General features: G+C 38.5%; 1 protein-coding gene across 17 annotated transcripts in view; it reads right to left on the bottom strand.

The window, feature by feature from the left end:
• Positions 1–15,846, bottom strand: part of SYNE1 (spectrin repeat containing nuclear envelope protein 1) — a 470,951-nt gene that overhangs the window by 54,250 nt on the left and 400,855 nt on the right. For all 17 annotated transcript variants that reach the window (XM_078447468.2, XM_078447476.2, XM_078447472.2 and 14 more), the window contains 2 exons: positions 8,239–8,397; positions 5,163–5,329 (listed from right to left, as the gene is read on the bottom strand). In XM_078447468.2, the coding sequence (XP_078303594.2) occupies positions 5,163–5,329; positions 8,239–8,397 (326 nt within the window). The remainder of the gene's footprint in view (positions 1–5,162; positions 5,330–8,238; positions 8,398–15,846) is intronic.

Here is a 15,846-nt window from a genome sequence, read left to right on the forward strand (position 1 = left end):
CTGGGCTGAGAAAGCGTCATTCCCTGAGCACTTGGCAGTGCTAAGGTACTGTCTCATGCGATGCTCCGAATACATTTTTACACATGTGGTAACTGAGGTAGTCAGAAGGTAAGTAACTTGCCTAACATTTCAGCGTAGCTGAAGCAGAAACATTTCAAGCAGTGGAGGCCTTAAGCCCATGCTCTGCTTTATTCCTATCTGCATGTATGGCACTTGCCATACTATGTCTTAGACTAGAGATACTGAACAATTACTGGAGTGACCATTATGTGCAAAGAACTATATTAGGTTCCGGCTTTGCTATGGACATACTTACATCTTAGGAGAGAAAAGGAATTGCAAACAACTGATCACACGAGATACTGATTATAGTAGAGGGAAATTCTGTTAAGCGCAGTACAGAAAGCGTGCTGACAGGGTAAGAAGAATCTCACCTAATCCAAAGAACAGGAAGAACATGAAGAACAATCAGGAGCGGCCAGGCCAGATGGGGGTAAGAGAGCGGGCGGGAAGATGGAAGGAAGGCCTGTGGTGAGGCGTCATGTATACCTGCTTTATACTCTTACTTGGGTAGGCACCACGTTCTTTTCATTTTTACACCCCTAGAGCTGGTGTCGGCAAACTATGGCTAGACACCTGTTTGGGTAATAAAATGTTATTGGAACCCAGCTCTATTTTTCGGTTTCCACACTGTGTAAGGCTGCTTTTATGATATGGCAGAGGGGTTTTGGCAGGGACCGTTTGGCCCTCAAAGCTAAAAATATTTACTAGATAGTCTTGTGCAAAAGTTTGCCAAGCAAACTTAAAAGCAACCAGTGACCAAGGACCACAGATTGCATGATTCCATGTATATGAACTGTCCAGAACAGGTAAACCTGTGGAGGCAGAAAGTGACTTAGTGGTTGCTGGGGCCACGGAAGGAGGGAGGGTAGAGGGGAAGAAGGTGATTAAGGCTTTTATTTGGGGGTGATGAAAATGTTTTAAAATTAACCGTGATGATGGATGCAGAGGTCTCTAAATGTGCTAAAAAAATCACTAAACTGTATACTTGTGATAGATGAGTTGTATGCTACGTGAGTTAGATCTCAATGAAGATGTTATTGAAAAGAAAAAAGAGCCAAATAACTAAAGTGTGCTTTGGTTTTGGTGATGGGGATTTAGGTTTGATAGAGGGAAGAGCAATATCCTTATATTAGAGAGTAGATTTAATGAAAAAAAAAAAAAACAAACAAACAAACAACAAACATCATTACAACAGAGCACACATCAAGTCTGACCTTCCTAGATACCAAAATGGGGAAAGTTCAATAATGCATTGTCTCTTATAAAAAGCACTGAACAACTAATGCTAAGAGACAGATTTCCTGTTAGTGCTGAACTCTAGAACAACTGCTATGTGGGTTTTTTCACAGAGTTCACTGACAAAATGAGAGCCAGAATCCCAGCAGACAGTTTTAAAGAAATTACATCAATGACTGTTTCTTGTGCTGACTCTTTTTTCTTAAAGTTTATTTGCTTATTTTGAAAGAGCATGTGAGAGGGGGAGGGACAGAGAGAGAAGGAGAGAGAATCCCAAGGAGGCTCCACGCTGTCAGTACGGAGGGGCTTGATCCCACGATCCCACGTGGGGCATGATCCCACGAACCATGAGATCATGACGTGAGCCAAAATCAACAGTTGGATGCTCAAGTGACTGAGCCGCTCAGGTGCCCCTCTTATGTTGACTCTTAATGAAAGCCAAGGGCTCAGAAATGCTTTGGCCAATTGTCATGGCTGGTGTTGAGCAACTGAACTTTCTGGGATGAAGAAAATGTTCTGTATCTGCAGTTCCCAATAAGGCAGCCATTATCTTCATATGGCAAATGGGCCTTGGAAATATGACTAGCACAACTGACTATAATGAAAATTAAACCATAGCTTGATTATATCCCATTTAAGTTAACTTAAAGACCCACGGGTCGCTAGTGACTGCTACATTAAACTGAGCAGGTCTAGAAACTATGGTCAGGATACTAGAGCATTATCCCCTAAGACCTAAAAATAACTAAGCAAGTTTTGTTGCCCTAAAAATCTGACAACTCTTAGTGACAGTTTAAAAATTCAATGCAAAACACATTTATTTTGTGTTAGAATGGTTTAAGCTAATCCACTAGTGATAGGAAGTTGACTCAAAGTTATACATTCTATTTGCATGCAACAGGTTTATTAGCAGTGCATCTTCTTTCTTTTCTTTTTCCTGTTTCTGTTAGCAGGAAAGCTATGCACCTGAAAATATAATCTTCAGCAACAACCTCTCCATTCCCACAAGAACACCAAAACAGCACAGAAATATCAAAAGGCTCAACTAAGTTGTGTTCTGCATTAATGAATCAGTGTGGAAGGAAAACAGTTGGAAGAGGGAAGAGTGGTGAATGAGACTGAACCATAGAAACTTGGTATTTGAGCTGGTAGGTCATAGTTGAAGATGGGTGTGGGGAACGGTCAGCTGGTCTGTGTCCTCCCGAGGCTCTGATAAACAAGGAAATGGAAAGTAAATGTGACGGCCAAGTGTCATTTAGGAGAGGCTTCAAGGAGACTATGAACCCAGTGTGGCACTAAACTCTAGAGCAAATGAACGGTGAGCACATCAGCTGGTACACATCAGAAGAAGGCAAAAAGAAATGGACAGCATATCGACAGAATCTCCTGTAGGAACTGCATCTGTGTATGGTAAGACTCTACAACCGTAGAAACATATGAGTGTTTTAGTGACTGTAGTATAAAGCACGTATATTTTATAAATATTTGATTGATTCAAGTTTACTAGTGTATCTTTGGAAAAATAAATAACACCTAGAAAATCCTCACTTGAACAACAGAAAAGTTATACATAAACATGACTTTGAGGAGAAACCACCTACCTCATTTGATGTAATGTAAATTTAGTTCATACACTAAACTAGCTGCTTATGATTAACTTATATTAGATTCCATCTAAAACATCTTTAACATAGTGTATCCCCCATATTCCATACCACTGAGCCACTAAAGATGAGAAAAGAACATTAACTAGTTTAACTGGATTACATGGCAATGTAAGCTAACCCATGAGTCATAATCTGACCAAAAAAATCCAGGGATGTTTACCAACTGGGCGGCTTCCCTAAGAAGGGTATTTATAGAATAAAGAGCTTCAGTTTGTCCTTCTGAAATAAGATTTGGTTATCACGGACTGAGAAGTGAGGCTAAACATAGCAGTGGGGTTCTAAAACCTACATACGCTGGAATACTTGGAGTAGGTGAGCTGAACCGTACATTTCCATTTCTTTGTAGTACCTTTACCCGGGCATTTAGCTCATCACTTTACTGGATTTCTTTTTGCATGTCTCTATGCCCACCATGAACTTCTCAAGGAAAGGAACCTCTGTCTTTGTAGCCTCGAAATGTCTCAGAGCTGATGTCAGCACTTTACAAAGGATTGGGAAACTAGATTGTTGAAATAAATAACAGAGTCTAATTTCCTTTTAATTGCATTCTTTAGAGCAGGGACAAGGAAGTCATAAGTTTGGCAGACAGCATAATATAGTCTCCAGAGCATGGGCTGTAGAATCAGAGAGTGCAGGCTAGGCCACTTAGCATGTGAGGGGCCATGGACAAGCCTGAGCCTCAGCCTCTGTATCAGGAAAATGGGTACAATAATAATGCCCAGCTCAAAGGGTGCGGTGAACAAAACATGAGAAGACACGTATGAAGCCTATAGCATGGTCGCTGCACAAATTAAGGGTTCAATAAATGTTAGCCATCACAGTGCTGTTGTTAAACATTTTGAAAACTGATCAACATTGATTCCATTTTTGTTTCATTGTTGCTAGCATAAATTATAATCTCATCTTTGTAAATTAGCTTCTCTTGGATAACTCCCTCTGTGGAAAAAAATATGCTAGTTATTTCCAAAATCAACATATGGAATTGCCATGACCATATGCAATTCTTGTGGGCACACAGTATTCAAAAGGCACTATTTCAGGTCCAAATTCATGCAGCATGGCTAAGGAAAAGAACCCAGATTTTAAAAAGTGTATTGTTGGTTACATCCAAGATGTCTGTGAATCAGAAGCATTTGTAATATTCTAAATCTCCTAACTGCCATAAAAAAGAATACCCATTTAAATATTCAAGTATTCATTCATTTAAATATTTATTGAGCCCAAATTGAGGCGCTGTTCTTGGTCATGACATACAGTGGATAGAATGGTCAGAGATGCCTGCCCTCATGGAACCTGCATCCAACATGAAGCCAAGTTCACCTCAAATAAAGCATTTACTTTAGTCATTCCCTTTATAACAAATAGCCCAGTGCCTCATTAATTATACCAGACTTTTATATTATTAATAAAGACCCTTATATATTTTAATTTCTTTACTTTTATCTCTTTTCTTCACCCTGCCCTTCTCCAGCAGCAACTGAATATTCCTCCCAGATACAAGGCAGACAATTACAGTTATTAAACCTAACACAATATTATAATAATGCAGCAGATTATTTCTACAGCTAAGCAGAGTGGCAATAATTAGCTTTATTCCCACATTTTGCTAATTGGAAATATAGTAGGAATGTGTGTGTGTGTGTATATAAGCATATATAAGTACATATATATAAGCATATATAAGCATATATACGTATATATATAAGTGTATATATACATGTATATAAGTATATATACATATATATGTACATATATAAATATATAATTTATATAAATATAAATTTATACAAATATAAATATGTACACACATATGTACATATATAAATATATACATTTATATATATATATATATATATAACTTTTTTTCTTATTGCAGACAAAAATACCCTCCATGGATACTAGCCAGCAGTTTTACTTCCTTCCTCATAGAAGGTTAAATACCCATGAAGCTCTGAAATACAGAATTTTCCTTTTGAGAATGGGTTTTGTTTTGATATGACTTTAAGCTAAGTGGCAACACCACTGAATTTATTACATACGAAGGAGAATTTCAAAGTTCATGAAAGTGACATTTATGAGAAAAGCCTAAAAACGGTGGGGAGAAAGAACACAGAGGAAGATTCACTGTAATGAAAGGTGGACCAAATGCTTTAAAATTCTGCATACATGTGTCCTATTGACCAGAATCCTTTGTACCTGGCTGCCATGAGATCCAGGAGATGCTGCCACCGGTCGTTGACCTTTCCAAGCTTGTATTCAATCTCAGAGGCTTTGCTTTCATGGCTGGCTCGAGCAAGTCGTTCTCCCATTTGCTGGAGCTGTATTTTGTTCTCTTGGGCAACAGCAATTTCCTCTTGATAATCCTGCATAATAAATAGCAATCACAGAGGTCAGAAATCATTGTCTTAATGCATTCAGGCTGGCTCTACTAGAAACATGATAATTACAGTTTTCCACTGCTTGGAAATAGTTTGGGCAGGAAGAATACTATGTGATTATCAGTCCATGTACACAAGAATTAATGTACACAAGTATATTACAGTCCATGTACACAAGAATTAAACCTATTATTTTCAGTATGTACATAGACTCTCGATTGAATTTTCATAGAGATGGTCTTAAAGAGGATGGAGATGCTTTTTTTTTTTTTTTTTACATAAAATGGGCATTTAAAAAGCAGTTAACAGTATATACATAGATATAAAAGACAAAACTTGAAAGATTTTAATGCTGGGAAATTATATCTTATTGTTGTAATCACCAACCTGGTGTTATATTTAGAATCAATCCTCATACAAATAGTTGCTAAGAGGCTTAGAAGATGTGTGTGTGTGTGTGTGTGTGTGTGTGTGTGTGTGTGTGTGTGTGTCTGCGCAATTATATATGTACAACTGACATATATGTATATATATGTAAAAGCATATATGTGCTTCTGTCAATTATTTGTGCAGATTATTTTAAGAATTAATACCTTCATTTAATAGAGCTATCCTCTATATCATGTCAATACTTTACAACACATAAATCATGGCAAATTAACTCACAAGAATGATAACCATTAGTCTTAGAGGATCAGTGGGTCTCCAATCTTCTTCATTCACCCAGTTTCTGCACTCACTCCTCTTAAAAATTGTATTGGATAAGGAAACACTGGCTCCATATGCGAGAGAAAGTCCACTGAATGGTATGGTTGAAGTGATGATGAATGGACATCTCCTGTCCTCTCCAACTCTCACTGCCTGACCAACGATCCTCTTACTCATGCCACAGTGACATGAGCCAATCTTTAGAATCACCGTTTTCAATTTTGGGCTAAACTCCTGTCATGCAGCAAATATTATCTCAGCAAAATAATACACAAAGATAGGTATTATAGGGCCACGGATATTTTAACTTTCTCTTGATCTAAAGTTAGTGTGGCAATAAGGTTATCCCCTCAAGTCAGTTACTGAAGCAAGAAGACTCCAAAGAAATGGGAGAAGCCAGTGCAATTTTATTCTATCTCAGTGTTGAGTGCTCTCTTTAGGCCCAGCAACCCCAACGCACCTGTCCTCCATTTTATGTTACTTCAATACAGTGGGATTCTATGACCAAAACACTAGATGCACTGACACCACAAGAGGAAAGCTCATAAAGACTTCTTTTTATATCCCTTAACTCATTTTATATAAGAATAGTATAGTTAATATTTTAAAGATCATTTCTGAATTGTGCCAGATAGTATAACAAAATTATGTGAAAAACTAACGTTTTTCTAAATTTTAAATTGTCATTGTATTTTGTTCAAGAGATAGTTTTTTTCCACACCCCCAAAATACGCTACCTTAAATTTCATGAAGAAAATCAATGAGAGTATAGATACACACTTAACCAAAATTTATTCTATGGCAAACTTCACCATAATACCTATAAGACATTAATCATGCTTAGTAGAGCATTATCTGGTATCCAGAAACTATCAAAGGGCAAAGGTATGGGCAGATAGTAAAATGAAATCTGTATTATCTTAGTCTACATTTTAAAGGTTTACAATATCAAATATACAAATGTTTATTGCTAGAATTATATATATATATATATATATTTTTTTAATTTTTAATGTTTATTTATTTTTGAGAGAGAGAGAAAGAGAGAGACAGAGAGAGCGAGGGAGGGGCAGAGAGAGAGGAAGACACAGAATCCGAAGCAGGCTCCAGGCTCTGAGCTGTCAGCACAGAGCCTGACACGAGGCTCGAACCCACGAACCGTGAGATCATGACCTGAGCTGAAGTCGGACACTTGACCCACTGAGCCACCCAGGAGCCCCCAGAATTTTCTATCTTAAGTGGAGGCCTATAAGGTTATTAATATCGCATGCTGACACATTAGAGTTTTTTTTTCTCTTTATGTGTATGCATGCAGAAAGATATCTTTTCCTACTATTTACATTTATTTTAGGACAAACGAGGCTATAATTCACTTATTCAATAGTGACTGAGGACTTATGAGAAGGCAGGCATTGCTCAGGGTCAGGAGATGCAGCAATGAACAAAATAGACAAAGACACTTCCGGCAAAGCTTATAATCCAGTGGGGCTTCCATTGTACAGGGATAAGAAACAAATATGTAGGGAAAGTACACCGTAAACCTGGCAGTGATATGTGCTAACAAGGAACATAAACTAAACAAAAGTAAAAATGGTTCATTGTCCAAAAATAATGTAAAAGCACCACCGATCTCATCAAAAACATTTTTCAATGCTAGTAAATTCGATCAGCCTACACTGACATGAAAAACATCCATGTCACATGAATGTATAAAATAATGCAAGTTATACACAACTTGAAAATAATATGACGCAAAATTCTCAGGAAGTCTTCATTTCTTGTAACTGTCTCTGAATTATGTTTTATAGAGAAAATGCCAGTTTAACTAATCCTAAGAATTTTTTCTTTTGGTTTCTCTCAAGTGATTTTACCTCTTTAAAAACAAAAACAAAACCACAAAAGCAATATACATAAATGATTCCTTCTGAACAGGTAGCTAAAGCCAAAAAATACTGAACATTTGTCTACCAGCAGATAATTAACTTCATCACATCCATATATTTTGTATGTAAAAGAGGCCTTTCCATGCAAGTTTATTTCATATTAAAAAGATCAAACGTTTAAAATATAGTGTTCCTTTTACAGGAAAGTAATTTCATAATGAGTAAGACCATCTTTTTATACCTACTAAAAGTATGCCTAAGCGTCACGAAGAGTGAAAACATATGTAGCCATGCATCCTGTACCTTCTTGAGTTTCTCTATCATTTCTTCAATGAGAATGTCTCCATTTTGAGAAACTTTGCTTTCCATCTGGGTCAGCCATTCGCAAAGCTCCTTGTTCTTTTCACTGAAGACAGCCCATTCATTCAATCTCTCACTCACTTGCTGCCGCCTTAAGGAGAGCTGAAAAATTTCAATGGGAGAAAATGTAAAGGGATAATGAGAGCAGAACTTGTACCCTGAGGAAAAAAGCCAATAAAGTCAGTTGGGTGGACTGGAATAAGCACTAGCTGTGCATCTCTTTAGGTCACTGTTCCCTGGGACACGGTGCCAGGAGGGAATCCCCAGCAAGTTTTCACTTTTCACAACAAGGACCCGCTGCTAAATGCCAGGGGAGGGGGGAGGGTGGGGATCCAACCCTGTACTTGCCTCCTGAAGAGTTAGACGCATGCACATTCACTCATTAAAGGTTCTGAACAACCCAGCCCCACACTGTGATTGGTTCCCTGTAGAGATTCTACACCATCATTAATGTACTTTCATTGAAAGAGAAAGTAGAAAGAAGAAAGAGAGGAAAGGATAGGAGATGAAGGAAGGAAAGGAGAGAAGAAAAACGGAAAGAAGGATAAAAGAAGGGAAAAGGAAAGGAAAGAATAAGGAAGAAAAGGGAAATGGAAGAAAAGAAGGGAGGAAAGAAAAAAGGAAGCAAGAACTGAATCTCAGGTATCTGGAGAGATTGGAACAGATGACACAGTGGCAAGAGGTCAGAAGTGGAGGACGGGTCCCTTGTGGCTCAGCTCTATACCAATCCTTTTACTTTGGACAAGTTCTCTTACTTCCCTCCTGCTTTCTGTCTTATTTATTAACCTTTGTGTCTTTTCCTTCTCTATTTCTTTTGCATTACGGCGTCATTGAGATTTAATTCACGTACCATACAATTTTGCTTAGCATGTTTTTAAAGTTCATCTATGTTGTACCATGGGTCAGTGCTTCATTCCTTTTAGCTATTGAAGATATTCCATCGTGTGGATAGACAACGTTTTATTTATCAACTCAACTGCTGATGGATGTTTGGGTTGTTTCTGCTTCTTGGCTACTGTAATACTGCTGTTGTACACTTGTGTCCAAGTGTGTGTGGGGACACACGTTTAGTGGCCTTAGGGGTATATACCTAGGAGTGGAATTGCCAGGTTACACGGTGGCGCTACAGATGGCCTGCCTAAGTGGCTGTGCCAGCGTACGTTCCCACCAGCAACAGGGGGCTCATTTCTCTACATCCTCACCGACACCTGTTATTATCTGCCTTTTTGATTTTGGTCATCCTAGTGGACGTGAAGTGGTATCTCACTGCGATGTGGATCTGCGTTTCTCTGATGGCTAATGATGTTGAGCATCTCTTCACATTTCTTGGCCATTTGTGTATCTTCTTTAGGGAACTATTTAGTCAAATCCTTGTCCATTTTTGAATGGGGCTGTTGTAACAGCCCTTTCTGCATTAGAAACACAAGGAGCCCATTCCTTATCTGTGGGTCTAGAGTGATCCCTTCCAGAATTTAAAAATTTTCTGACATCATAATAGTCTTGTTTTTGCAGGGCTGGTTAAGATCGTAAGGAATATTTTTAGTTGGCTAAACTACCTGTTACCAAAATATCACGTCATTTGAGTGGCAATGAGATGATCCTTCTTTATGGATGTTCTACGCACTCGTGCTGATAACGCTCGACATTCTATCAGTCATCCCATTACATTACGCACCTACCTCTCAATTTTCTTTTTTTTCACTAACATTTTATTATGAAAAACATGAGGCATACAGAAAAGTGGAAAGAGTTGTAATGGCAAGCACTCATAACATGTTCCCTATTGTTAACTCCCAAACTGTTAACATTTTGTTCCATTTTGCTTTAATACATATATTCCTTATCCATCAACCCATTTCACTTTGTGATACACTTCAAACCAATTTCCTTTTAAAAAATCAAAATAAAAATAGTTTCTAAGGTGCTATATACTTCTAGTTAGCAATTCTGCCTGTAGTTGGCTGTGTTAATGAGTCAAGGTCCCACAAAACCCAAAATGTCTATGATTCTACACCTAAGAAAACAATTAGGCTTTGAGACCAGGTTCCCTATGCTAGGGCTGGGCCTAGTCAGAGTGAACTGCTTAGACAGTGGGCCCCATAACCTCACATAGTTTATGAAATGTCAGTCTTCACAAATTCAGTCTTTTGAATTAATTATGAGCTTTTAAAACAAAAGTTTCTCTGGGTAGGGTGACACTGATGAATCCCTTGAGTGTTTCCCCAATAGTACAAGTCAGTTTATCATTGTTTTCTTTGAGGCAGAAAAATACAGAACAGCCAAAGAGAAATGAATTTACTTAGGGTAAATTCACTGGCAGGAATGGAAAAGGCTAAGAAAAGGCAGGTTAAAAATTTTTGGAGCTAAAATTCAGCTAAGCGCATGATCCTTCCAGCATCCCTTCCCTCTCAAACTCTGACAGCAGAGTGTATTCCGATCTTCTGCTGGAATGCTAAGATTTGGAATTTTCTGGTGAAGAACTTTTCCTTCTCATTCACAGAGCATCAGAGTCAAGAGTGTGGCTGGTCATTAAAATTCTGTCTTAAGTGATGTCCAAACTGAAACTATATTTTTGTAATTGGGACCTCCAAAAGCAACTGTTTTCTAAGAAAAGGGCAAAAACCCCTGCCCTTCAGACTTAAGATTAATAGGTCTTGCTACGTGTAGCTCCTCCTTTTCTTTTCCCCCAAATCTTGGCCACGAGCAAGGATGAATTCCAGGGCTTTTCTCAACATCTGCAAGGAAGATCACCACATCACAGACGATTTTGAGAGGTAGGTTTTATTACCCCCATTCCAAAGATAAGAAAAGAGAAGGTTAGACAAAGTTGAGGCAGTTGCTTATAGTCCGTATGAGATAGAGCCAGCAAAGCTGGAGTCTTTGATACAGGCTGCAATATAACATTACGATCAAATATCCAGAGGCAGCTGAGATTCAAAAACCCAGTCTCTATCCCTTACTAAGGATATGACCAGGGCAAGGTCACTTGTCATCTCTAAGCCTCACTTCCTTCATCATAAATGAATTTTCGTCTGTTCCAAATTTCATTAAGCAAGTGTTTATTGTTTGCAGTAAACAAGTGTCTACTACGTGCCAAGCATTGATACGTGTCCTGGAATACAGCAGGCTCATAATAGAATACGAACAAGAAAATGATTTAAGAAGGCCACTGGTACATACTAACGATCTAACGAAAGCTGGCCTTTAATATACGACTGCTGCTGCTACTACTACAGGGTATCATTTGAATTTTTAGTATTTTTTTTCTCCTTGACCCCCATGTATTCAGTAAGACCACTAAGAAGCTCTCGGGTTTCTTACACACCATGAAAGCACTGCTTTCATTTGCTTATGCTAAAGCAACAGAGGAAAGAAACAGGTAGACCACAGGCAGTGGTTGCAAAGTGCCACCAAAAGCGTTTCAAAAGACTTACATTCAAAATGGAGACGGCATTGTCCTTTTGGTTTGTAACACTGATGTTCAGGCTATATGATAAGTGAACATTACCCTCTCTGTCTTTGGGTTCAGCCGAAACCCTCGAATTCGTGATCAGCTTAGCACATATTTATGTTTTCTCAAGGGTATACACACGCACTGCATTGCCAACAGCTGGCAAGAACCAGCTAAAACCTCCAGAGCCTGAGGCAGCTGAACAGGAAATACATCCTTTTCTACTTCGAATATTTTTACCATGACAATTTGAAAAACACCAAGCAATGACAATGGTGATATATTTATGTCTCAACTAGAATTACACACAGATCTACGAAGCAAAACAGGAATCAGGACAAAGATAAGCTAAGGCTGTACACGGGCACAACAGACCATTTGGGGAGTCTGTTTATATATCGACCCTCCCCTGAAACATTTACTTACAGTGTGTCTTCCTCACTCTCACCGGCAGCCCCAATCACTCCTGCCTTCTCATCAACTGCTTCCATTGGAATACGGACACACGACTTGCTCTTTAACGGTGGGATAATGCCATGTTTAACTGAAGTTTTTAACTTTTAAAATGAGACACAGCCCCAAGCTCATTTCCTTTTGTGGTTTCATACTTGACAGAAGTACTCCGGAAACTCACTCAAGGACTAGTAACTAATTTATATTCCTACTTACAGTTATATCCTGACACCTCTGTATGACTACCCATGCCTAAAATCTCACTGGTTTAACTAATTCTTTTTAGATTGAAGTAACGTCAGATCAGTATGCTTTACCTTCATGCCTGAAGACATTCAATTTAGAAAGTTTCTAGAAACACGATGTAGTCAATCTGCTTCCTCTTTTTTGACTTGGTCCACTCACAGGTGCAAGGTATTAATCTCTTCAGGGCACATTATATGACAACAGCAGCCTTCAAACTGTATTTCCAAACAGACTATTGCCTAGATATATCTAAGTCTGGTGAGCAATTGTAAACATATAAATTTTTGTCCCCTTTTCTCTTTTTTCAGCTTTATTGAGATATAATTGAATTACAACAGTGTGTAAGTTTAAGGTGTTCGATGTGGTGCTGTGATATACATTGACATGGCGAAACGATTACCTCAAGATTACTTAACACATCCATCGTCTCACATGATTCCTATTTTTGTGTATGCTGTCAGAGCATTTAAGGTATTACTCAGCCATAAGAAAGAATGAAATCTTGACGATTGCAACAACATGGATAGATCTAGAGGCTGTACTACTACGTGAAATAAGTCAGAGAAAGACAGACGCCATATGATTTCACTCGTGAAATTTAAGAAACAAAACAAATGAACAAATTAAAAAAGAGACAAACAAACAAAAGACTCTTAAATATAGAGAACACACTGGTGGCTGCTAGAGGGGAGGCAGGTAGGGGACGGGTGAAATAGGTGAAGGGGATTAAAGGTACACTTATGTTGACAAGCACTGAGTAATGTGTTGAACCACTATATGCATACCTGAAGCTAATATAACATTGTATGCTACGGATATTGGAATTTGAAAAATAAATAAAAATTTGGGGCGCCTGGGTGGCTCAGTCGGTTAAGCTCCTGACTCTTGGTTTCAGCTCAGGTCATGATCTCATGATCTCAAATCCCTCTTCCGGCTCCCCGTTGATAACACTGGCTGGTTTGGGCTTCTCTCTCCCTCTCTGTGTGCCCCTCCCCACTCAAGTGTGCGCATGTGCTCCCTCTCAAAGTAAACTTTAAAAAATAAATAAAATTTTAAATTGATTAATTAATAAATTAAAAAATCTATTCTCTTAGCAACTTTCACGTATATAATACAGTCTTGTTAACTATAGTTACCATGCTGTACGTTAGAGCCCCAGAACTCATTCATCTCATAACTAGAAGTTTATGCCCTTTGTGTCTCATAGCATTTTTACCCAGTACCAGTTTTCCTAAATCAAAAAATATTGCACAATCATAATCTTCTTAACTTTCAAAATATTCGGAGACCTTGCCATTATTTTACATTTAGAAGAACATAAGAATTATGACATAAAACAAATACCCTAAAGTCTTGTCTTAATTAATAGTACCTATGAACACTGAGCTGTTCTAGGCACTGGAGATAAAAAGAAATGGTCTTAATTCTTAAGGGTCTCATATAGTCTTTTTAAAAAAAATTTTTAATGTTTATTTATTTTTGAGAGAGAGAGAATGAGTGGGGGAAGAACAGAGAGAGAGGGAGACACAGAACCTGAAGCAGGCTCCAGGCTCTGAGCTGTCAGCACAGATCCCAACATGGGGCTTGAACTCATGAACTGTGAGATCATGACCTGAGCTGAAGTCAGACGTTTAATTGACTGAGCCACTCAGGTGACCCAAGGGCCTCATAGTCTTGAAATAAAGCCACAAACATTTAGAAGAAGAAGAAGAAGAACAAGAAGAAGAAGAAGAAGAAGAAGAAGAAGAAGAAGAAGAAAGAAAGAAAGAAAGAAAGAAAGAAAGAAAGAAAGAAAGAAAGAAAGAAAGAGAGGGAGGAAGAAGAGAGGAACAACTCACTGTCACATGATGGTTTGGACAAAACAGAAATGGGAGTTCAGAGGAACAGAAAAATACTGACGCCTGAGGATCTCAAACAATGGCATCACAGGGGTTATGGAGTTTGAAAAAAGGTTAAAATTAGAAGAGAAGGAATGGTCAGTCTAGGCAGGAAGAATGATCTGAGCAAGATCTTGGGGTAGGGCAGTTCATGGCAGGTTTGGAAAAGGAATGGAAGCCAATATCTCAAGTGTTATCTCTCTGAAGGCTCTGTAGACATCAATTAGCCAGAGAAACAGATACAGTAAAATTAACTTCACAGATACGCTGAAAAGTGTTGAGTCAGCAAGTAGTGCTGGAGTTTTCTCAATCTTAAGAAAAACAAATGAATAAGGCTCGTAAAAGTAATTGAACATTGCTGTGATCATTTTCCATTATTTGTACCCACCAAATTATCTTTCACTTACATGATATGCCATGATAAAGTCCTTACATTAGAAAATTATATGATAATTTACTGGATATTAATGTATTGATTTGGGCTTGAATAATTCAAAGAGGTATATACTATTGTGATTAGTATTATTACGCTCCATGTAAGTTTCTCATTGTGTTCACTAAGACTATGAAGCTCCATAAAAAATGGCTAAATTAATTTTGAACTCAACATCATCTCTTACATTCCTGCCTTTTAAAAGTATATATTCATAGGAAATTATTCACACATTTACAAAATGTGCTCCAGGGTTTCTCTTTGGCTCATGGTCTGAAAAGTATCTCAGTTTTAATCTAAACATACAGAGAAATTTACCTAACAACAAATTTCTTGTTGCTGTCAAATGAATTAGGAGGCTCTGAGCCTCTTAAACTTTGCTTAATGTTTCCTGAAGCACGAAGATAAGCACCTCTAAAGTCAGAAAAAGTGGGGAGGATGGCAGAGAAGAGGTCTCTAGCATAGCACAGTTGGCCTGAAACTGGGTAGGCACCGAGACCTTTCTCAAAAGCGCCTTCCTCATCCATCCAACACTTGCCTCTCCCCAGCCAGGTCCTCTGTCTACTCCACACCTGTACCTTTATTCAAGCTATGACCTCGTGCAACCCATCTGCTTGCTCCCTCCACACCAATCTGTCCCCTCTGCTCCCCATCTCCCTGCACTCAGCTCGAGATTTATCTGCTGCAACGAGCGTTTCCTTTATTCCCTGCAACCCAAACTGCCCTTAGTTTGCTTACATCATTATACATTGTTTTAACTTGTTTATACCAGTTTTCTTCTTCACTGTACAAGTTCTTCTGGACTCATTCTCCTCTCCACTCTGTTGTAAACTTGATTGTAGGAGCATCTGCCATAGCTTGTGAAATTCACAATAATTCATGTGACTGGCCCATTTAACAAATTATCAACCATGCATCACAGCCTATTATGTGCCAAGCAGAGCAGTCAGGTGAAGGAAGGGACACTATAGACACACTCCCAGCTTCCCAGAGGGTCTGGTCTCAAGGCCCTCGGTCAGAGTCTGTTCTTCACTTGTGGGCCTTTGATCTATGTCATTCCTCTTTACTTTGGATGCCTTCTCATTGCCTTT

The sequence above is a fragment of the Panthera onca genome, chromosome B2 (genome assembly GCF_046562875.1).
Source record: "Panthera onca isolate mPanOnc1 chromosome B2, mPanOnc1 haplotype 2, whole genome shotgun sequence".
NCBI classification, from domain to species: Eukaryota; Metazoa; Chordata; class Mammalia; order Carnivora; family Felidae; genus Panthera; species Panthera onca.